Source organism: Gnatocerus cornutus, chromosome 8 (genome assembly GCF_029298725.1).
Source record: "Gnatocerus cornutus isolate USDA-ARS CGAHR chromosome 8, icGnaCorn1.1, whole genome shotgun sequence".
NCBI lineage: Eukaryota > Metazoa > Arthropoda > Insecta > Coleoptera > Tenebrionidae > Gnatocerus > Gnatocerus cornutus.
Genome location: NC_142240.1, coordinates 16,011,341 through 16,034,996, shown reverse-complemented (window position 1 = coordinate 16,034,996; position 23,656 = coordinate 16,011,341). Strand labels below are relative to the sequence as shown.

General features: G+C 37.9%; 4 protein-coding genes across 5 annotated transcripts; 2 read left to right on the top strand and 2 right to left on the bottom strand.

Annotated features, from left to right (window-relative positions):
• Nucleotides 1–73: 73 nt before the first annotated feature.
• On the top strand, nt 74–2,290 carry LOC148170395 (uncharacterized). Its single transcript, XM_088042920.1, has 7 exons — nt 74–315; nt 369–576; nt 623–745; nt 792–897; nt 1,367–1,695; nt 1,746–1,912; nt 1,958–2,290. Exons 1-7 carry the CDS (start codon nt 199–201, stop codon nt 2,138–2,140), a joined length of 1,233 nt encoding a protein of 410 aa, XP_087899046.1. The 5' UTR covers nt 74–198; the 3' UTR covers nt 2,141–2,290.
• On the bottom strand, nt 2,271–15,929 carry LOC148170394 (E3 ubiquitin-protein ligase goliath-like). Of its 2 annotated transcripts, XM_088042918.1 has the most exons (9): nt 15,209–15,929; nt 12,238–12,273; nt 6,747–6,879; nt 4,445–4,562; nt 4,153–4,224; nt 4,020–4,102; nt 3,876–3,972; nt 3,396–3,545; nt 2,271–3,131 (listed from the first exon to the last, which is right to left on the bottom strand). In XM_088042918.1, the coding sequence occupies exons 1-9, from the start codon at nt 15,711–15,713 to the stop codon at nt 2,880–2,882; spliced, it is 1,446 nt and encodes a 481-aa protein (XP_087899044.1). In that variant the 5' UTR covers nt 15,714–15,929; the 3' UTR covers nt 2,271–2,879. The 2 variants fall into 2 exon arrangements, with proteins under 2 accessions (XP_087899044.1, XP_087899045.1); XM_088042919.1 differs by lacking the exon at nt 12,238–12,273.
• Nucleotides 15,930–16,719: 790 nt separating this feature from the next.
• On the bottom strand, nt 16,720–23,236 carry LOC148170392 (uncharacterized). Its single transcript, XM_088042914.1, has 6 exons — nt 23,004–23,236; nt 22,631–22,865; nt 20,212–20,767; nt 19,648–20,159; nt 19,442–19,597; nt 16,720–17,099 (listed from the first exon to the last, which is right to left on the bottom strand). The coding sequence occupies exons 2-6, from the start codon at nt 22,862–22,864 to the stop codon at nt 16,824–16,826; spliced, it is 1,734 nt and encodes a 577-aa protein (XP_087899040.1). The 5' UTR covers nt 22,865; nt 23,004–23,236; the 3' UTR covers nt 16,720–16,823.
• Nucleotides 17,348–19,278, top strand: LOC148170393 (uncharacterized). Its single transcript, XM_088042917.1, has 2 exons — nt 17,348–18,372; nt 18,484–19,278. Exons 1-2 carry the CDS (start codon nt 17,350–17,352, stop codon nt 19,084–19,086), a joined length of 1,626 nt encoding a protein of 541 aa, XP_087899043.1. The 5' UTR covers nt 17,348–17,349; the 3' UTR covers nt 19,087–19,278.
• Nucleotides 23,237–23,656: the final 420 nt, after the last annotated feature.

Genomic DNA, 23,656 nt, shown 5'->3' with positions numbered 1-23,656 from the left:
ACCACAGAATAGTAAGAAAAGATACTCATCAGTGCATAAAAACACTGAGATTTTGAGGAAAATGTGAAAAACCCCCGAAAAATTACAGTTGCCTTTTTTGCTGGCCTGTCTGACAGCCAAACAAAAATGTCAGAAAAAATAAGAAGAGGTTATTTTTAACCACCCCAAGTTGAAAAGTTAGTTTATAAATGAAAACAAATGGCTTTCCCACCAGAGATCCTGGAAAAAATTTTAATCAACTGTGACGGTAAAACTCTGCTGGCAGCACGTCGCGTTTGCAAACAATGGCGAGATTTAGTGGAATATCTTTCAAGAGTGAGTTTTTCTTATTTTCCCCATAAAATAACAACTTTTCTTTGTTTGATCAGAAGACAAAACTTTGGAATTGGTGTTGTACTGAAGAAATCCCACAAAACGAGCTCATACAATATTTGGTCCATTATAAAAGAGAGGATCCAGATGCTTGGTTTTTTATTTATAAAAACTGGATGACTTGGCAAAATATTCCGGCGATTGATTTTGAAATAGTCTTGAGCCCTGCCGAAATTCCCAGGATATCGTGCATTGCTGTTTTTGGTACTAATTCCACCAAAAAAGAATTGTTATTACGGTATTTTTTTAGATGACTTCATCACTGTAGGCTCTGAAGATGGCAGAGTCCGAGTTTTCAATCAGTACTGGAAACCCCTTGGCGTGACGCGGCACCAAGCGGAAAAGGTCCTGAAAATCTCGTTTTTTTACACTGGTATTTCCCCCACAGCCACCACCCTATAATAACACATCATTTTTAGAGACTTTTTTAAAAATTGTGATAGCGTACCCTAGAGCAATAATTATAGATGATTTATTCGGAACTATCAATAACCATGGCATTGTCGAAGACGTCGTGGCCCATAGGTAAAATTCGCGAAAAGATTTTTCGGAATTATGGTACTTGGAAGTACTTACACGATGTTTTTTGGGGGTCTAGGATAAATTCCAGTACGGCCCTGTAAATCTCAAGTTATGAGTTATGAGATTTCTCTCGCCCCTAAAGGTGCGTGTACACGCACAATTGAGATGAAGTTGGCGCAAACTACCAAATTTGGCTCTAGAAAATTGGCATTTTTCGATCTTTTTATGCCATATTTAGTACACGTTCCTAAGAAGATTTTATAGGTAAAATTTGCCTCTTTTTTTACTTCCTTTTTATTCCTCACAACATTGTAAATTGACAGCCAGTTTGCACAAATGAGCGGGTAAACGGGGCTTAATTTATAGTAACTTCATTTAAAAATTAAAACTAATCGTCCGAGAAAGATAATTCCGAAATATTTTGCGCTCTCGCGGTAGGCGCTGAATTTATGGTTGCCTACTTCTTTTCCAGCTGCTTCAAAGACCGAATTTGCTACCAAAAGCATGGTGGCAGGCTCACCATCCAGCAGCTTTTGACTGCAGACAATCACAGATTGATGGAGGAAACCTGGTTCACACGAGTCTACTCCCCGAAGAATATCACATGTATCAATATGTGGAATGGTGTGTGTACTATATTAGTATGCAATGACGTCAGAAAACTAGAATATAATGCAAAAACTCTCACGCAGACGACCATCCCTTCGGAGCGTTGCGTTCTTAGTTTAAGTAACGTCCCAAATTCGTTGACGTCACAACAAATACCTCATATCTTTAGGGATGATATAATAATCTTTTTGTGTAAGTAAAATGGCGGCGGTAGGAGGAGTCTAATTGTGCGAAAATTGCAGACAAGTCTGAATATTCAATAGATAAGGAATATATGGAAGTTATAATGTTAGAAAAAGGCTCTAAATACTCGAAAAAGTTATTCGACACGACTGAAACTTTACAGGCTTCTATAACCTGTATATGTCTTTACGGGAACACGTTGGTGTTAGGGGTGGATTCGGGCATTGTAAGTCAGGTTTTTGGATGTGTGTAAAGTGATTGTGATTTTCAGGTGTATTTCTATCACGTGCCGTCTTGGAAACACTTCACTATCAAAGAGTACGGGAAAAGAGTGATCATAGGCAAGCATCCCATCACTCATATCGTCGTGAAAGAGACAAAAACTCAACGGAAGTTTTATATAGCTTCAAGTTTTAATATCCACGAAGTGATTGGTTTTTCTTCCGAACTTTAGTTCCAATTTTTACTGCCATTTTGGGTTCCCCCTGCATGTTTTATTGTTAAGTAAAATGATATTTTTCTATTTCTTCATCTCGAGTGTAACAATTTCCAGGAGTGAGATTAACGTTTTGAATAAAACACGATTTTATTCTCTATGATTTAATTCAGTCAATTTCAGTTTTAGCGTAATATTTACAAGCAAACAACTCCAAATTAAAATATGAAGTACATGCCGTTTTGTACAAGTCAACGTAAGTCTTAACGATGTCCCTTACAAACTAACAATCACAGATAAATAATACAAAACAAAGTTCATAAAAATATCCGCTTGTACGCCTTGGGACATCGGATCATCACAAATGTAGAAATCTACAAAGGCACAACATTATTAAGATTTGTTTCGCTATAAGATTCGTTGGGATAAATAACACTTGTACGCCTTTTAAGTCACATGGTCTTGCCAGAGACCTGTACAAATGTGGAAGCGATTAAAATACAGTGTAGGTACAGAAATTAAGCACGTTGCTTCATATTCAAGGACCTTTTGATGATTGGAATAAGTAGATCTTGAATTTTGAGACCGATCTACGTAAAGCTGCGACTGCACGGCATCCATGCCCTGAGATCTTACGTCTTACTCCTGTTAGTACATGGGAAAGCACCCTTTATTCGTAATGGACAAAATAAAAACTTAAATCTAAACAATATCACAAAGTTTCGGCAGTTCAGACGAATATTGCTCACTACCGCGTTCATTTTTCGTCACGCACTTGAGAATTGTTCACTGAAAGCACCTGGGTAGAGTCGTTTTCTTCGTCAGAAGTGGAAGCTTCTTTACTATTGCTTTGGTTGCTGGTTAAGGCGGCGGCGGCTTTCGCCGCTATACAACTAACGCAAAGGTCTTGTCTGACTGGAAATTGGCGAGATTGAGATAGACTTGGGGTCATCTCGTCGGGGGTGGAAGCGCGGCTGCTTTCGTCATCGGCAGAACTTTCAAATAATCTCTGAAACAAACAAATTCCAGTTACTAACCCAAGCGTTGACCTTACACGTGCGTGTGGAACCAGTATTGGGCAAGATTTATTTTACCTTATTCTCGTCTAGAGAAAAAATAATTTCAGGTTTATCGCTCGCCGGAGTATTTCTTACATTTTGCTGGGGCTTATTACATCCGCTCGGTTCTTTGTTTAAATTTCCAGACCATACAAGGTCCGGTTAACCTTGCGTCTTTTATTGTCACTCTTGCGGCTAATAATAGAATGTTTTACCTGACGGTCAGCAATGACGACGGCACGTATCTCCGGCAATGGACTAATACCACCACCTCTTCTTGGACTAGTTGAACGACTCTCTGTCGAATCTAAGACTACAATTTCTTCTACTTCCATCTGCAGGATGCTTTCTTGACTACCAGAGAACTGTACAGAACAACAAGTCAATCGATCACTTACGAAATCGTATCTTCGGCATGTCTGTGATGAAAGCGCGATCAAAGCGAAAGCCCCGACTCTATCTGTGATAATACATTCGAAAAAAACTCCACTGACATGCACTTAATGAAATGATGCTTGTGTTAACGAAAAGAACGTAGAACTAAAATAAAATAGGAATTACCTCCACCATGGAAAGTGCATTTTTGTAAACAAAGTAGCTACAAGGAGAAAGGCAGTAATGTGCTATCACAGAAATTACTATATCTACTATCTCTAGTAGGTATAGCTGGTGGGAGGATATATGGAAACACTGACCACAAATCCATAATGCTTCAAGATGTCCATCTTACACATCGGACATGTGCGATGTTCCAACAACCACGGATCTATGCAACTTTTATGAAATTCGTGCCTGCAAAAAAGCGATATTTTTCCGATTACAGGAAATTAAAAACTTACCCGCAAGGTAATATGCGTAAAACATCACATATTTTGTAAGGTTCAATGCAAATGGCGCAACATTCACCGTCGCCTTGAACTTCCTGAAATCAGATATTGTCGCCTGGATTGGATTATAGAAGAGATAACTTACTTTGTCCTCGGATTTGATGTTCTTGGTCGGGATTTTAGATAAGGCTTTCTTCGCGGCGTTTCCGAGGCGGCGCTGAAAGACAAAACGGTTTCAAATTTTCACCACTTCAAAACCTTGGAAGCGAATTTTTCGACATTAACTTGTTTTTTCGATAAAATGGGCCACCACATCAACTAATGCGTTCATAATTACAGCTTACAGTATGAAATATGACTTCAAAGTCCGATAAGTAATAATAACAACAATTAACATTCTGGAGCTGCTGCAGGCTGACTTTATTTCAATTACTTACCGATAGCCTATCCTTGGCATGGATGTATCTAAATCTCTGCACGTAATAAAACACCAACCACGCCAAAGAGATGATCATCAAAACGATGAATGTGATAGAGACGAACAAAACTGACGTCCTGAAACAAATAAAACCATTTGTTATCACGGTGAATTAAAACGCGCCGTTAAATCACAGCCGAAATTTAATTAACGCAATGCGACTGTTAACCTTCCTTCGAGTTTTTTAATTTCTTGCGCGTTTTATTGGAAAAGATTTCCTGAATTACTGGCCATCCTTCCTTTTCCTTCTCCTAATTTCAGCCTTCGAAATCTAACACCTTTTATATAAATCGTATGATAAATTTGACCTCCTCTTTAGAAAGTGTGCTGACATAAGTCTAGGTCTCACTTCCGTCAGCTGTTGGCGGAAACGGAATTATTTACGTAAGCTCACATCAAATCACTTCTTATTTTCCTTGCACCGAGATCGGTTTTGAACATCCTTAACCCAGAAACCCGCACAATCAATACAACCTATGCGGAAGAATGTGACATTTAAGAGTTTTTTTCCGGTTTATTGACGTGTATTATTAAAAATAACCAGATGCCGCGTGTTTATTAGTGTAAAATTAACCTTTTGTTTATCTTGGGTTATTAGGGCATCTGCTGACGAAGACGGACACGTTCTCAAAAAATATTTTCGGAGGTGATAAATTCCGGATTAAATAGGTCGGTTTTATTAATGGGAGTTTAATAAACAGAGGAAACAATATTTTTCGAGGGTTGATATTTATTTTTATTTAAACTTGTTTATTTTTCAACAACTAACTTGAGGAAGTTTATTTGCCAAGTTGAGCGTACGAAAATGGTAAACAGGCTCAACTTGAGCATAACAAGCGGATTTTACCAATTACCGCCTTCCAGATGGCGCCGAAGATAGGAAAAGAGGTGACAGTCAGTTTTACTAGCTAGGGCACATTTGTTTATAAATGCCTAAATTAATTTTGTGTGAAAATTTCTATTATTTGTGTAAAAAAAGTTCAACCGGCTGAATCTCCACCTTTCTTCACTTCCATCCCATTCATTTTTTAGCACTCATTCTTATTGATTTTCGCTACAATTTCGTTATTTTTACCCGGATCATGTTCATCTCAATCCCGAAAAATCCACTTGTTGCACCAGTTTTCGGCAAAAAAAAAAAATTTTCGATAAGCGTTATCACCAGGCGTGTCCGTTCTTAAAACATTTTTCCACTATAATCATTTACGAGTGTATTAACAATAAAACACGCACGCAACGTTTTTATTGTTTGCAAAGTAACTTTATAAGGAGAAAATAGCTCAAAGATTTGAATAAAAGTTTGTTTACATTGTACACAACTAATCACGGCGGATCAATAGCGTATTAGTTTTTGCCGTGGCTTGAAAGCACTCGAAATCGGCATCGATTTGTCGGCATCATTTAACATTCGATGGTCAATAATTCTTGCCTTGAACTCGGTGGAATCCTTTACCCTTAATTTATTTTTTACGTCCCGGAGGGAAATACAGGTGAAAGTTCAAAATACAGGTGAAATTCGCGCCATGTTGGATCAGCCATTTGGTGTCGGTGACATTTTTTGTAAATCCAAGGCGCTTCAATGAACCGTGGAAATATTAACGAACCCATAATTGCTTCCCGAGTTTTTCCTCTTCCCACCTCCTCTAATTGTTCGGTAATTGTTTCGTTTCTCGTCTCTGTTCCGTTGAGAATAATTGAATTTTGATTAATGGTATTTGATCATGCGACCGGAAATTCTTCCGAACGCCACTGATGTGACTGCTCGAGGAATGTTTTCAGCCCCTAATAACCAATTCACTTTGATTTTTGCCTCAGCGAGTGCGATGATTTCTTCTGGGGATCGTTCCAAAATTCGCCAAAAATTACTGTTTTAATTAAATGTTTGTAATTCATGAAGAGCGCTAAACGCAATTCCAGAAGCACAATCCGACAATTTTCCAGCGTCGCACTTCATAAATCAATCTATATTTGGCGAGGGAAGCGTGTAATCCACTTTCGACTCAATTTGATGGGGTTGTTGCGTAACATAATTTTTACCCAACGCGTAATTGCGTAAATTCGAATTAATTACGTGATTTTACGGCGGGCGACTCTAGGCTTTGAGCCGGAACTTGCCATCTTCGCCGGAATTAGGGGAAAGCTGCCCGAATTGGAACACTTTCTACCCATAAAACTCACGTACCTATAGGCGCTTTTCCTTCGAATTCGTCGCTTGGCACGCGGAATTGTAACCTCCCTTAAACTTGCCAAAAATTGCTCACCTGTTAATATTGGCTGTCCTTGAAGACGTCTGACTTGCAATAGTGATGTGGATATAAACTTTGGAATTATTGTCGAGCCATGCAGCCAATTGTTCTCCTTTCCATTTATGAGTAAACACCGCACTGATGTTGCCTGCAACAACAGAAAAATGAACGTCGCGTGATGGGTCAATTAACAAATGGACTCCAAATTAAAAGGTGGATTAGAATAATGGAAAATCAATAACAAAAGTCACGCGAAAACTGTGCAGCTATTCACACCTGTGGATGTCCTCCACTTCAATTCAAAATTTTGCCGCCATTGTCACCTCAGTTGGCACCTCTAGATGTATTTTCAAGATTAGCAGCTAATTTCGCGGAGATCAATTTACAAAACTGGAATTAACAAAATGCAGAATTTACAACTCCAAGAATTGTAAATATCTGTAATTGTTTACAAATAATTGGAATTGTTTAAACTGCGACTAATTGCAAACCGGTTTCGCACTGAAAATCCCTATAAAAATTTTCCGGTAGGAACAGAAATCACTAAAATTTTCAAGGTTGGTGCAACTGCTGCTTGCAGCTGTGAAAATGTTTACAAACAATTGTGCCAATTTCCGAATGGTTCCTGTCGCATTAAAAGAAACTTGTCAAAAATTGGCAACGTTGCTTCTGCAGTCTGCTTATAAACGATCAAATTTAAAGAGCACCTAATTTCGGACTGGTTTTTTATAAACTTAATTGATCGTTATGACGTCAAAGTTTTGCAAGAATATCAGTTTTTCAGTAAAAAGTGTCGATGAAAAGAAAGTACAGAACTAAAAAAAAATCCTTTTTTACTTCCGTTTCCATTTAAACTGCGGATGTGAATGTTTCCTTAAATGTTTGTCTATTTAACCTCAAATTAGCGTCTTTGAAAATAATCCTCGTCCTTTGAGAGAGGACAAATCAATTTTCGTATTCCCGCCAAATTTATATCAGAGTAATTATTTTTGGTAAGGTCAGATCGAAATGACTTATTTTTAAGGATGGGGAAAGCGTAAACTTTTTATGGTTGTAAACGGCGATGGCAGATGTGTGCGATTGCCTATCAATTCGAGGAGGAATAAAAATAAAGGATGATTCACTGATATGCACAATTAATCGAAGGAAAACAGGGCTGCGTTAAAAGAAGCTTCCAAGACTGATATGAAGTTGTTTAGTCCAAAGTGACCTTTCAGACTTAAAACAAAACCCGCAGACTCTTAAACCTGTTTACAACAAAACAAAATATTGTTACAATAAATGATTTAAAAGCAAAAAACAAGACTTTTATTGCCGGAGTTATAGGATTATACTCTTTAAACACATCAAAACTGGTGCCTAATTTAATCCGTTTTTTCATTCGGCACTCGCAACTGTATTGCCACGGTTTTATTGTGGATTTATCTCAAGTGTTTACATTTCCTGAGTCTTTTCTCAAGTCTCGCAACTCTTGCAAAATCACCAATTCCTGTTGTCCTTTAAATTCTTTCAAAATGGCGCCAAGTGACACTGACGCGGACCGCAGACCAAACGTTCTCTTTGTCACGTCCAATCAGCGCTCCCCTCCTTCCCGCCCATTTTTTTTTGAAAATGTGGGTAATCCGAAGTGACCGATATCGTTCAAGTGGAAAATTACAACAGTCAAAACAATTACTTTCGCGAAATTGCAACAATCTAACTACACCATCGTATTTACTAATTAGATAAACAAACAGTGACTGGACTTAGACTAATTCGTTATCGTGGTTTGTCCTAGATTACTTTGCGCAGTATTGTTTCGGACGCTTTCAGCCGTGGCCAAGATGGCGCTTTATTGAAAAAACCGTTAGCTAGACACGATTTACTTAACACTTATCGGATTGACGTTTAAAACAAATTTACATGCGCTCGATAATTAACGAAACGCAAACATTGCGTTAGATATTTTTCGATCAGCTTTTAAATATTTGACTTAAACAGAGACACTTCCGGAAGGCGCGACCTAGTTTTCGTTTAAATTTCGCGCCAGTGCTCGGTTTTGGGGGGAAATTCAAACTGCGCGGCGTAGAAAATCGATGTCCGAAACAAACCGAATTAACGACACCTTTGTTCTGTTCAGGTGTTTGTTATTGATATTCATAATAAGTCCGCCTGAAATATTCAAGGACGAAAACATAATAAGGAAAGAGTCCCAGGCGTCGCCCATACCAATGAAAAATGATTCATTACTTGAAAAACGTCCGGTTCACAACAGGACAATGATCAGAAGGATTTAATTAGCGGAGAGCTTTGTGAGAAGTGGCTACATTAGAATTCAGTGTGCGCCAAGTGGAAACATCGTTTCGGATGTTGCGGTGTTGATAATAGGATGATACGGAACCGTAAGAAAATGAAAAATTGAGATAGAAACAGGAGACGTGAATGGAATAAATGTGGGGTGGTTCTAGGGCAATAGGTCAGGACGGAGAATAGAAACTAAAAATTGGCAGAAAGGGAAAAGAACGTCGGATTCTACAATGGACTCCAATTTGTGGCCCCAGATGCAAATTTAGGAATTTTAATTGATTTCCCTCCAATATTTAAATTTCCCGGCAGCCGCCATTGTTTATAATTAACCCCCCTTCTGTTTTTGCCCCGCGAAACCGCAATTCTCGCATTTTTATTGTATCGTTATCTTTACGACTGTCGCGACCTTTCCCATGAATAATCGCCACGACTAAACCACAAGATGAGCAATCTATCAATGCAACAGATGAAATGTCATTAAACGATAAAAATAAAACAATAAGCAACCAATTTCGCAACCGTTTCCGTCTCTAAATAAAGGAAAACAAGTCGTGTAGTGTCATAATAAAATTTTAATGGTTGTGGAGGTTGTCGTGAAATGTCAGAACCCCGGCATTGATACGCCTCTGCTTTCAAAACTTCAGCGAAGTACGGAAGTCGTTCACCTTTGATGTCGTACTATAAAAATAGTATTTTGGTTTAAAAAAAACTTAATTTTGGAGCATCGACCTCGGATTAAATTGTGACAGAAAATGACGCTTGGTCAATGACAGTTATTCCAGTGGCGTCACTTTGAGTGACAACAAATAAATTGTAGTAAAGTTGGGAACAACGAGATAAGGTAAGAAAACAGAGTAATTAAATTCGTTATCGCGGTTATTTGGATTGGTATTAAACCTTCGTAATATGGTCCCAGTGTTACCAACCGATCTATATTTCAAAGTTGTTTGTATCATTTGCTCTGAATTATTTATAAGCATGTTTTATTCATACAGTCTTAACAGTGACGAATTATCTTTTTTAATTGGCGCGAATCGAAGCTTTTTAACCGCTGAACTGTCAATTAAATGACATTTAAGATAGGAGGTCGATCGGAAAAATTGCACAGCCGGAAGTGATGATCGAACTCAAGGATAGGAAAAGAAATAAAGCGAACAATAAGTCGTTAAAAATTACCATGAACACAAATTCAATTTGGACTACCAATGCTCTGAGGCAGAACACGCATTTCACGAAGGTCGTCCAATTCAATAAACAAAAGAAAAGTGGTATTTCGCTGAGATAAGGTTAAGATTCTGTTACAAAACCATTTTGTGTTCATTTTCAAGGGTGGACAGCCAAAGACTAAAAATATTGACGATTTGGCAATGGAGACGAAAACATTTGATTATAGAACGCGGTCGGCATTTTTAGGTTAGAACACACAATGGCGGATAATGGTGGATTGTCATGAAAAGCGCACACCATGTGTGTACAGCTTTACATGTATTAGGTAATAAAGTCATTAATTCATGGTAATTATAGATTATCTATTTTTTAACAAGATTCAATTATGCACACAAAAAACATATAAGTGAAAATATGTGCATAATATAGACGTTCTAACTTTCATTTACATTATTACACATTTTTTATTATTATTTCTATGGACAGATAAGTGGCGTTATGTGTCCAAAGATCATGGTCAATCTATTTTACTTTATTTTAAAATATTGTAGTCACATTTATTCAAAGGGCCAAGGTTGAACTAGTCCTTTTAGTTTTTTTATGGTAATACTTGAAACAGTGACAAATATGACCTTGACATCCAAACTAACTGATTGGTCCAATTGTAGGTTATGCGCCACGATTAGTGCATTGATTAAGTAGATGACTTAAAAAATGTACCAATTAGAGCGAATCTTTAGTGACATTGCAGACATTTCAACGAGGATTTCTGCAAGATTTTAATTACGTTGGCAACATGATTAACCTGACAATTGAGTACCATTTCAAATTCCTTTTGATAAAAACTACATAAAATTCGCATATGCATAATGTTGGGATATCGCTCACTTAACGGTGAATCTAAGTCAATTTTTCATTTACATTAACAGCTATCTTCACACGAATCTTTTGATGTCACTTCCGCTCAAGCTCATTATGACATTAAAATAGTCATTATAAATCAATTATGTTAAAACAAAACAAATGAGATAAATGACAGCTCTGGGGAGCCTGTTAGTACTAACACATATTAGATTACCAACTTGGAGAATGAAAAATTACCACTCTGGCGTATTACGGTTACCTAATTAAAATTGGGTGCAGTGTCGTATCACAGTTACACCAACCTGTAGGAAAAAATTGAAACAGACTGCATTATCTATAAGTTGGACAGAAAAGTCGATCGATTCCTGTATGTACTGGAAAGATACTTAAAAAAAATTCCTGCATGATTTTTAGATACGGTGATAACTGATAAATGACCAAATGAAACAAAAAATTCCTACACAGTGCGTGCAACGTTTCCACGTTGGCTTTTGTTTATAACTAATCGATAATTGCAACAAAACAAATGCAGGTGGTGGTTCACACGAAAGGTAAAAAATAGGAAGTTTGGATTTGAAGCCTTAAAATCAATATAATTCGTCTGTTCCCTCATTTTTACGAATATACAAGATAACGAGAACGTTTCCATAAACACAAATCCCACCTATAAATTCCCATGTTAAAATCAAGGACAATACTTTTTTTTGTGTACCGTTTCTAGTTTAGCACCGTAATAAAATTAGTTATTACCAACCGACAAAAATCCCCTAAAACAAACATGTACCCTATTACTTCACACGTCTCTATTTATCGCGAATTCGTTTAAATAGACAATTTAATTAACAAGAACGAGGTGTTTATTTATTCGCCACAGTGGCGTAGAGCAATCAATAAAGGGCGCAGTGAAACCCCTCAACGCTGTGAAACCTTCAAATGACTCATGTAATTAATTTTTACATAATCTTCGCGTAAACACGAGCTAGATGTGCGAAAAAAGATCTCAAGGTTTTTGAGTGACACCTTCGCCTTGGCCCCCACGTTCAAAATCTGTACCAGATGACGATTTTAATCATTTTGAAATACCTCCCAAAGCGATGAAAAATAGGGAGCCGCTTCTGGCCTGCATAAAAGCAAATGTGCGAGAATGGAGAAACGTGCGGGAAAAAAACAAACAAGAAAAATTGCTTACATTTCCTTCCGTACGCTCTTTGGCAACTATCTAATCCTGGAAAAAAAGTTTGGGTTAGTTGTAATTAGCAGAATCTAACCAGGTTTCCGACACGACGAATCAATAGAGTATTTTATTTATGTTAGCGAGAACACGCCCATGCGACAATACTTTAATCCTACGTGTTTAATTAGGAGGGACCAGGAGCGGCGGTGCTTAGCTCCGGATTATCATTCCTTGGAGTTTTTTCAACGCTGGGGCGGTTTAGGCCCGTTTCCCCTACACGAAAAAACTATATTTGTAGCTTTTCGGGTTCGAACTGCCACTTCCTAGTTCGAGTTAAAATATTTCACCAAATTCTCGCATAGTTTGGAACTCATCGCATAGTTTTTGAGCTTCTTGTTTACTCTGAAGCGGTTATTTCTGTCACAATCAGTTGACATTGTACTGACTCACGTGGCGTTTATTTTTATTCTTGCGTTTATTCCGCTACTTACATTTAATTCGTTTTAAAAATAAAAGCCCCTTCCTGTTAAACACAAAATTTTCAGTTCACCAGCCGTGAGTCACTACTTTCTTGGAAATTTCGAGCTGTAAAGTTTTTAGTGACAACGCGGATGACTCTAAACTTGGGATAATTTATTGCATGCATAAAATTAGAAGTGATAAAGTTCGGGAACCTTATCAGGTGCTGAGAAAGTTGGAAATTTATGACTTGCACTACCTGAGGTCACAATGCGTTTTGTTTGGGGATTTTCGGGACGTGGGTGGTGACACTGATAAAACTAGAGGAAACCCGGACAGGAAAGCATGTCTGGGGCTTTCTAGATTGGACAACCTGATCAATTTGTTTGTTTTTTTATTAATAAAATGGTGGGAAGCCTGGCCCAGTGCCAACCTGAGAAATGATGGTCAATGATCAGTGCGTAAATGTGCAGACTTGCAGTTTGGTTTGTTTGTACATTCTTGAATTTAAGCCCTAGAGTGAAAAATACTTTTCTAGATAAAATGGAATTAATTAAAACATTATCTACAAGGTTATGCACTGTTATATCGTACCAACCGATGAAAGAAAAAAGGACATTAAAATACTTTTTGATAAGACTGACGTGCGAAGATTAGATTGTCATTTCAAAAACTGAAATGCGATTCTGGTTACTTTGAAAGTTTTAGGTTGGCTAACCTGCGAAAAATCAAATTAGTCACGTAGTTAATCGAAGTAATTATCTCTAATTATGACATGTAGTTTGACAACACCGAGCTTTGCTGACAGATCTCCTAGCCTCAAATTCCAGTTGTCAAACTTTCAAATTTTTGACGGGTGATGGATACCAACATTGTGAAACAAGAGTGACCAAATTCTACATATTTAAACAAAAAAAATCAACTTAATTAACGATTTTGACATCTCCATTGTTAGCGCATGGCCTTCTCTGACCCAAAAAGGTTGAGAATGGGTATACCGTATTGTTTTTATTTACAGTTTCGCTTCGAATTGGGGGTATAAAAAACGTATTTTGGAAAAGTTTGGGAATCTCTGGTCCGCACACTTTCATACATTTCAATTTACTATGTTGACACGGCCTTGTTCCTACAAATATTATGATGTTAAACCGATACTTTTCGAATTTTATAGTTTAGCGAATTGGAGCAACTTCCGAAAATCGTTATTTGAAGTGACGTCAACTCTCAGTAATTTTGCCATAAGTTTTCTCAGTTATCAGGAGGATCACTAATCCCAATTATGTATTATTGTCAAAACAAACAACTTTAAGATCTCATGTTTACCAACGTTTGAAAAAACGGTATTTTTTAATAACAGTACAAATATTTATATGGAAGGCGTCACTAGACGAAACTACTTATGAATATTCTTGTTTCTAAAAAGCACACAACTTATCGACAGGTTCGCAAATAACACAATGAACATTCAAATTCATTAGAATGTTTGTTTACACACAGTTAGTCAAAGACAATAATGACTGTCATTGTTAATATTTCTTTAATGTAAATCAGAGTACCGCGTGTTTACACTTTTTGTAAACAGTTTCAAAAGAGTGAAAATGTTGGTATAACTGCAAGAAAAGAAGTCAAATTCGTGTTACATCACGCAAGAATTTCTCTGCGGCAGAATGATACAATCGCAAATATATGGAGTTTTTAATGAGAATTATAATTAAACAATGCAAAAATGCCGTCGATTATTCTTTTTGAGGACAAAATTGTCCATAAATGCTGGTAATTTGCGTAGTTTTTCGCATACATGCGTTCTAAATATGCGAAGTATTCAGCTTATTAATAATACATTATCTGATTGTCAACAACTAACTCCTTCTAAGAAGAAATCGACGCTTTCCAGCTTCAAAAATACTCCGTGGCAAATCTGAGGTTAGCCACATTACATAAATTACGTTCTTTTTCAATTTTTGAGATTCTTTTTTATCTAAGCTTTTGTAACGCGATGACAACTGGGATTACTTGCGTAAAAAGTCGTAGCGAAAGAATGAAGATAATGGCCATCATTTCTTTGTTGTGAGTCGCATTCTGAAGCGGCCAAAAGGCAACAACCGTCGAGCTTGAGCGGAATGACCGGACGAGCACTCTCGAGTCTTCAGGTATCAGAAAAATGGTGGATGAACATGACTAAGTAATTAAAATAATTCATGGCGAAATAAGGAGGAAAAAAAGATCGATTTTGTTGGTAATAAAGCGAAAGTTTCTCTGTGACCTCATACTGCCCCAGTGACGTCTAAACCTAACCTAGAACCTCTCGAAATGTCAAAATTGAGGATTTGTGGCGCCACGATTAAATCTCCCCCAGTATGCAAATGCGCTAATTAAGTAATTGCACGTAATTATCGCTGCAATTAAAAAAAAGATAAATTCTTGTAATTATTTATAGTTGGATAAATTCTGGTGGAGTATAAATAACCGTCTCCCGAGGAGATGCAACGTCTATTTTTGTCTGGTATTTTACTACTTCCTGACTTACGTCCTGAGTCGCTGGACAACTTCATCTTGTCCAAAGTCGAAGAGTCTCTGTCGTTGTACACCAAAACTCCTGCAGCATTGCTCCTGTAGGCGTTCTCCACCTTCACCTCAAAGTTGCACCTTCCTCTTTTGATTAGAGCAATCCAAGGTTCACCAGGAGGTGGTAACTTCCTATCAGGTCTCGTGCTGTACAACGGCATCTGGCACCCTGTATGATCTTCAGGGTGGTTTTTCGAGCTCACATGCACCAACACGCCGTATGCGGGCCCCACATAACCGCCCCCATATCGCCCCACTTCAGTCTTGTCCCAAACCCACCCTTCATCTGTGAATCTCGTCACATTTAAATAAGCGGAAGTGAAGGTATCAGCCCTCGTGTCATCGGAAGTGAAATGCGTCAAAGGAGATCCAGAAACCCAATCCTCAGGCACTGCCGAGGAAGACACCATCAGCACGTGGCTGAAGGCGAAGAAGAAGGCCAATTTGTGGCCACGATGCATTTTCATCCGTACTGAGAAATACTACAAGAAGGGAATTGGCATTTTAAGACTTGTTCTAAGCTGGGGGATGGCTTGCTTTAGCATAGAGGTGGAGTATCACACTGAAAAGTGACGTTCTTTGTTTCAAACTGCACTTTTCCTGTGAAGACGACGCGCGCACGGCCGAGATAACTACCGTCTCTATTGGAGATTCGAACACGACTGAAAGAGAAGATCGAGTTTTCTGCTGATGGAGGTCTCCTGCTTCGGCGCAGGTGGTTTTTCCTCCGCAGTCAGTGTTGCCAAGTTGTAGATTTTTGAAAAGAAGTGTCCACTATGACGTCACTGAAGAAGGAACACAAGGAAATTTCCTGAAGGATTTTACTTCACTTACGTTTTTACGACCGCAATTTCGTTATTGTTTTATTGTTATAAAAAAGAAAAAATATGTTTTCACAAACAAGCAAATATTTGGGAACAAATTGGACTACGACAATCAAAATTGAATAATAATATCACGCATATCATCGGGTAGTCAGTGATGCATTTTACAGGCAACATTCCTGCAATGAATGTTTAAACTTTCGACCATTAAGCACAGTAACAAACACATTATTTACATTTATTATCACTCGTGTTTGCACTGGGCGAAATCCGATGGCCCGTTTTGTTAATGTGAGTAAATATTTACCCGAATCTTAAAAATCAAATGGATGAAGAGGGTCCATAAAAGCTGAATACTTACAGACGTAAATTCCTGTAATATAACAATTTAACAGTATAAATACACTAGCGATTTCACCGTGAAAATACGCGAGTGCCAAAAACTTTTATTGGGAAATTAGTTCGAAGCAACTTTTTTTAAAAATGTTTGCAATCAATATACTAGATGTCGTGTATTCATGGTGGCATAATTCTCATTTTTAAACACGATATTTATATTTTTTCATGAAGAGCTCAAGAAAATATCAATCAAGTTAGTGTGGTTTTCTGAACTTTTAAAGCGATTATAAAGGAACATTAAAACCTTTCGTAATAAAAATATAATGTATTTACAAGTAAAGTTTCCTTACAAAAATGAATATGTATGTACATACAGAATAAATTGACCTAATCTCTAAATAAAGCTGAGAAACCTTATTGATTTAGTTTGAGTTCGTTTCGCAGAATTTTTCCACCGGGATTTCTCGGTATGGACTCGACGAACTTGACTCCTCCGGCAATTTTTTTATAGTGGGCAACTTTCGGGTTAATGTAGAGTAAAACGTCGTCTTCACTGAGATTGCTCCCGGGTTGCCGCACGATAAAAGCTCTTGGTACTTCGCCGGCGAGGGCGTCGGGAATTCCCACGATGGCCACATCGGACACCCCAGGCATTTCGAGGATGAGGTTCTCGAGCTCCGTGGGCGACACCTTAAAGATAAAAACAAAGTTACACAACTAATTAATAATAAAAATAAGAAAAAAACTTTTGTGAGTTTTTGAATTTCCCGCGCCGCTGGCTCGTGTCAGCCATCAGTTCTATCGCTAATCGAACTGCGGCCTCTATTTTTCATGGCAATTATCCTCAATTCAATCAATTTAGTCTAAATTACTTATAAAATGTTTAAATTACGCACGCAAGCGATAACCGATCGCGTCCTCTTGGTGACTTTTGACGGTCATGCGCAGTGTGAGTGATCACGTCCTGTTTGTAGCGTGCGATATCGAACCGGTGCTAACTTCGTTATTGTCAAAAGTGCGCTTGTTGACGCAAGTAGATGGTGTCCGTTGGTGCTGTCGCTGTGAAAATTCCGCGGAAAAAACACTAGTAACAATGGAAAATCCCGAAGAGGTTCTCCACAGCTTAGAAGAGTTTAGTAAGACCAAACCCAAGGACATCCCTCGTGAACTTGAAGATTACCTTTGTTTCGTGGCCAAAACGGGGGATCCTGTGTACCAATGGTCAGCGGTAAAGAGTCTTTTTCGCGAAAAGATGATAAATGTTATCACGGAATTTTACGAGACTTGTCCTTCCGTGGAAATTCCCCCTTGTCCTAATGTAGATATTTTCAACTATGACGTGATGAAGAACTTTATTTTGGAGAAGTTGGACACTTTCGCGGCAGCCCCCTTCACGCTACAGAGAATTTGCGAGTTGTTGACGACTCCGAGAAAAGAGTACAATCGGATAGATAAATACATGAGAGCACTAGAGAAGAATATCTTAGTTGTTAGTACGACAGAGCCTGGGGGGCGCAGGACTACGGAAAACGGCGATGGAATCATGAACGGACTTGAATCAGAGCATTTACCAGAAACGAGTAACAGTAGCGACATTAATGTGGAAGAGATGGATGACGCCCCAGCTTGGCCTAGATTGCTACAGAATGAAACAGTTCCATATCAAAACGACACTAATGAGATCCAGAACCAGGTCGTGCAGGAGACGGTGGTGACGGCCTCCAAAGTGACGGACGTTGCGTGCACATCGTCTCAAGACAGTGTAATCACGTGCCGAAGTTCTGAAGAGCCCTACGTTTCCATTGAACCTGTGCCATCAAATACTTGTGCACGACAAGACAACGCGGAAGAAAACGACGTCTCAGTTACCATCACTGCCATACCTGCCGGGGTCCAAAAGAGGAGGAACAGCGTGGAGCCTGTGGTCTCTTCAGATTCCAACGAGGAGATCACAGAGTCTTGTGTAAGGCAGCAGCTTTATTACCAATTTTCTGTCCTTTCATTGCGTTTGGCCCAATAAACCCTTCCGAAATCCTCCGAATTTTCTTGTTAACGTGTCTTTTATTCTCTTTAGGATAACTCGGAGAAGCCCAACGACCCGGCGAAAGACCCCGATACTAAACCTGAAGATGAAACCTCCTCGTCCACATCCCAACAAGTCGAAGACGCTGATTCTTCTTCAAGCACTGAGGACGAGAAAGAAAACACCGACATCAAAGACGATAAACTTTCAGAAGTGTTGCCAGACGACGACGCTCCTCAGAACGAATTGTCTTCTACAGAGACCGAAGCTAAAGACAGCGAAGTTGGAACGTCACAAGTTGAGGATGAAAATCCTTCTACTGAGACTCCGCCTCAAGTTGAGGAAAGCGAACAAACTGTCGATACCACAAAGTGTTCAATTGTACCATCTGAAGAATGTAAAGAGAGCGAAATCTCGTCAACTGATAAATCAGATGAGGTTCATTCTTCACAAAGCGACTTGGAGACGAAATCTGACGATTCTGAAGTTGAGGTGAATTCCAGCGAGAACGAGGATTCTCATGTTGCAGGAGAGGTTGAGAAAGACGAACCGGAAGAGATTTCAACACCGATGGAGGTTGATGATGATATCAGCAATAGTGAGAAGGTTGAAGAAGTTGTGAAGGCGGAGGCTACTTCTGATTCACCATTATAATTTAATTTTGTTACGAGGCTAAAATTTTGAGCGCCTTAATTTAAGTATTTATGATTTATTGACAGAATCTGGTAGGGTTCAAAATGGCAGTTTTGACGTTTGACTTGTCAGCTACGATTTTTTTTAAATTTGTATCTAGAATAGGTAAATAAATTTGTACGTAAAGAACTGATTAAATGGTTTATCTACAGACGAGAATGAGTTTTATTCCGGCCTTGGACTCATTAATTTGTCGGGGAAAGTGGAGCAACGAGACCGGTAAATTTGCCACATTTAGGTAGGCAGCCAGTAATACACTTTTAAAGGCGATTTTACCAATTTGGTTGACAAAAATATTTATAAAATTTGTACTGACCTGATTTCCTTTGACTTTGATGAGCTCCTTGCACCTATCAACTATGTAAAAGTAGCTGTCTTCGTCGTAATAGGCCACATCTCCCGTGTGCAACCACCCATCTTCATCAATAGTTTCCGCCGTGGCTTTTTCATTGTTCAAGTACCCAATCATGATCTACAACCCCATCATTAACTCTCTTGGTCATGGTGGTACACCCATCTTACCTGAGGTCCCCTCACCAACAGCTCTCCTGATTTGTGCGTCCCTAAAGGTTCCCCTGACGTCAAACTTATAATTTTTGCTTCAGTACCAGGATATGGTATTCCAATGGTACCAATCTTTGATGGTGGAGTCATTTTAGGCATACAGAAAGTCACTGGGGCACTTTCAGTCATACCGTACCCTTGCCGTATGATAACATCATCCCGTCCGATTTTATGTCTGAATTTTTGTAAGAGACCTTCAGTGAGAGGTGCGGCTCCAGACTGAATCCCTTCGATTGAACTTAAGTGTTCTTTCGTAACTGCTGGATGCGTTGCAAGGAAAAGAAGGAGTGATGGAACCACGAAAATAAACGAAGGTTTGAACTTCACCAAAGTCTTGATGTAGTCTTCCGGTGTGAACCGTGGAATTGTTAGTAAATGCACGCCGTTCTTAAGATTGAGATTCATAATTCCGTTGAAACCATAGATGTGGAAGAAAGGAAGGACCGTGAGCACCGTGTGCTTCTTACCATCTATAAAACAAACCGTACTGTCATCGACCTTAATTGTACCAAATTTTCGAACCTTTGGTTTCCGGATCCTCCAACCCTGGATGCTCCCCTTGCACCAAATTTGCCACTAAATTATAATGCGACAACATCACCCCTTTGGGTAACCCTGTCGTACCACTTGAATACGGCAAAATAGCAATCTCTCTGGGATTAGTACCCGGTAGCTCCGCTTCATGCCCTCCCATAAGAAGACTCTGCAGTCCGTGGACATTCTGCGAAGGATCGTCCTCTCCTCCGATACAAACTGTCGTTCGATAGTCCTGGAGCTGTGGCGCTATTGTTGTTGCGACTTCCAGAAGTAACGGAACGGTGACTATCATTTTGACGCCGGCGTTCTCAAATTGTCTTTTAATTTCGTCGGGGGTGTAGAGAGGGTTCACGAAGGTCACAACGAGCCCGGCCTCGATGGCACCGTGACATATTATAATGTATTCGGGGATGTTTGGTAAGAGGAGACCTACGACTTCTCGAGGTCTCATGCCGCAATGGCCTAGAAGAGCTTGAGCGCATCTGTTAATTAGCATGCGGAGCATGCCGTACGTGTAGCTGCGCCCCGAGACCGCACATGTCTGCAAATGTTAAAGGAGAGTTAATCAAAGAGGATCTTACAATTGACTTTGGTTTTATTGGTTGAGCGAATTTAATTGTTTGTTTATGGTATCTGCGCATTGTTTATCGTCATTTATTATTAGTAAATATTTTAAATGGTCAATGAAGAATTTATTAATAGAAATTCTTTCTCCGAGTAATATCAACATCATTTATTTAATCCAATGAAAGCCAATTATGTAACGTGTAATGTGTGTGCATGTACCAAAAAAATTGCACTTTCGTTGTTATCGAATTTTTTACATTATTTTTTTATTTATGTATGGAGAATGGTTATTAAAATTTTAAATGAACTAAAAGTGCTCCGAGAATAATTTTTTATTGTTTTACAAACAAAAGCTATACACAATAGGTGACGTGTTGTCTGACCCGCGTCCACTTTTATAATAACATTTAGACTAAGTCTTATTCAAAGTTCAGTGATAAATAAAAATATGTAATTTTTTTAGACAATTATCAAAGACAGAAAAACTACAATCCAATAGGAAAACCATAGAAGAAATCTGTATCAGCAATAATATGTAATTATATGTATAATTTAAAAAAACAAATTTGGAATATGTAACATTTGATACTTATTGACGTACGTGAATATTTTGCCAAGTTTTGGATTTTGCTTAAAATGAGCACAAATACGTTAAGATAAATAAGCGAGATAGCGACCGAGTCTGAATTACAGACTGAAAGGCTTCTACATTGAAAAATAAAAATTTTGAATTCGAACTATCTAAGATCGATTTCTGAGGTAAAAAATTGCGAGAAAAACAATTCCGAAGACGGTTGTTTGATATTTGCCATAATTTCGGAAATATCGAGCAAAATCGTTTTCGAACCTCCAAAATTTTGTCTCTCTGGCGACAACCCGAAATTTCAAACTCTTTTAATTCAGTTATTTGTTGACTGATAAGAAAAACAAGGGTAGCGAGAAAAATCGTTTCGAAAACTGTTTCTTGATATCTGTCTTAATTCCAAAGAAATCGAGCAAAGTCATTTCAATTCATTTTGTATCTAACGAACTTTTTGGTTTTTGAATGACACGTTCTAAAAATGTTGATGTGTCAAATAATTTTTATTAAGTATAACATTTTTTTTTATTTTATATTACACAATTACAACGTAGTAATTGTACCAGGAAATTGGGACAATAAATCGATTAACTGATAAAAAATGGACTTAAGAGTATCACACGTGAGGTGAAAAATTACGCTGCGTCAGTTTTATCTAAATCTTTCTCTAGAATTTTGATAGATTGATGAGGTGTGGACTACGACGTCGTGTTCTATGACGAGTTTGAATTATGCTATTTCACATATCTATAAATATGACAAGCGACAAATTTCTACCTTTGTACCTGCATATTTTTAGAGGTCGCACTTAATATAAGTGTATTTACAGAAAATATTTTAATAATCGAAAGTACTGCATTACTAAAAATTATAGTTTTCCCTCCCGCCTTCCATTATTATGTTAAAGAATTATTTATTTTTATTTATCACTGAACTTTGGACAAGACAGTTAGTCGTCAAAATATTGTTTCAAAAGGTGGACGCGGGTCAGACAACACGTCACTTATTGTGTATGGCTTAGAAAATTTGAAAACAGCTTTTACACCTAAAAATCATTTAGGATCTAACGGCTTTTATTTTTTTTATATTTCATGGACAATTTTAGTATTTATAAATATGTACCATCGATTTTGTTCTTAAAAATCTAGTTTTCTGATCAGACTCATATAGTACTAAACTAGTAGACACATATTTACTCTCACCTTATCGCAGCTGTCGATAAATTTTATTGTTATTTATTATTTATATTGAACTTACCGCCGCTGGTTCCTCAATCCATTTTTCGTTGTTTTTGTAAATAAACTCCACCAAATTTTCATTGGGAATTTTCTTAGCAGGCCCAAAAGGCGACTGAACAATGCCAGTAGTTACAGATCGGGGATTCCCAAATTTGGGTTTCGTCGAAAATAAATTATTTGGAATCACCGATAAAAATCCACAATTTTGGAAGTTTTGCACAATTTGAGTACTTTTTAGCATCAGACGCGACATTCTGTAATGATATGGTAAATTTTAGATAAACATTCGTCTTGTGTGAAAATAAATTAAACTGCAGTTTGTTTTTGATAAATTAGTTCAAGGTCCGATTCATCACAGAAAAATAACTTAAACTATAAATAAAAATATTTACCTGCTCAATACAACACTTGTTTATTCTTGAGTGGTCTTTCACTTTGTTGTTTTACACGGTCACTCCTGTACTGCTCCCTTTCTTTCACCTATGCTTGTTTTGAATGAATCCGCGAGTACATTTAATTAAAACAAAATAGATAACTGTACGGAGTCCAATGATTCAAAGTCCAACTTCAAGCTAAAATGTTCTATTCTGATATTTGTGAGATCAGAACGACGCGAGAAAAACCAACCGGTTGCAGCGCTTTCACTTATTGAAAGTTTGAAAACTTGAGAAAATAAGTTGGTAATGACCTATAGGCCCACGTGGCATTATTTTTGTTACTTTGTATTATTATTATTCGCGTTAAATGGAGCAAGTTCCAAGCGATAAGCCGCGCTGGTGTAATACATAAATACCTTTCATTTTAAAGTGTATTTGAAGGTTTTTATTTTCTTTGTGCTGGGGTGGGAAAATTTAATTAAGACGCGGACAGAGCCGTCTAATCATAATTAATTTCAATTTATTCTGTTGACAATCGTTTTGGAATTTCCCATAAGTACAGGACGTACATTTGAGTCACTGGACGATATTTATTTATACAAGGCGATTACTAACTAGCGCAAATTTTTAACCAACTCTTCTTGACAGTTTAAATTAATTCCACTTCA

Excerpts from the sequence above, each read along its gene's own strand:
- LOC148170393 (XM_088042917.1), top strand. The coding sequence starts at position 17,350 with ATGCGCAGTGTGAGTGATCACGTCCTGTTTGTAGCGTGCGATATCGAA. Across the intron at positions 18,373-18,483 it reads AGGAGATCACAGAGTCTTGT|GATAACTCGGAGAAGCCCAA; the intron begins GTAAGGCAGCAG and ends TATTCTCTTTAG.
- LOC148170395 (XM_088042920.1), top strand. The coding sequence starts at position 199 with ATGGCTTTCCCACCAGAGATCCTGGAAAAAATTTTAATCAACTGTGAC. Across the intron at positions 577-622 it reads ATCGTGCATTGCTGTTTTTG|ATGACTTCATCACTGTAGGC; the intron begins GTACTAATTCCA and ends GTATTTTTTTAG. Across the intron at positions 1,696-1,745 it reads TGATATAATAATCTTTTTGT|ACAAGTCTGAATATTCAATA; the intron begins GTAAGTAAAATG and ends CGAAAATTGCAG.
- LOC148170392 (XM_088042914.1), bottom strand. The coding sequence starts at position 22,864 with ATGTCGCGTCTGATGCTAAAAAGTACTCAAATTGTGCAAAACTTCCAA. Across the intron at positions 20,160-20,211 it reads GGAGGATCCGGAAACCAAAG|ATGGTAAGAAGCACACGGTG; the intron begins GTTCGAAAATTT and ends TTTGTTTTATAG. Across the intron at positions 19,598-19,647 it reads TGTTGGTGAGGGGACCTCAG|ATCATGATTGGGTACTTGAA; the intron begins GTAAGATGGGTG and ends ATGGGGTTGTAG.
- LOC148170394 (XM_088042918.1), bottom strand. The coding sequence starts at position 15,713 with ATGAAAATGCATCGTGGCCACAAATTGGCCTTCTTCTTCGCCTTCAGC. Across the intron at positions 4,103-4,152 it reads ACATCAAATCCGAGGACAAA|GAAGTTCAAGGCGACGGTGA; the intron begins GTAAGTTATCTC and ends ATCTGATTTCAG. Across the intron at positions 3,973-4,019 it reads TTACGCATATTACCTTGCGG|GCACGAATTTCATAAAAGTT; the intron begins GTAAGTTTTTAA and ends GCTTTTTTGCAG.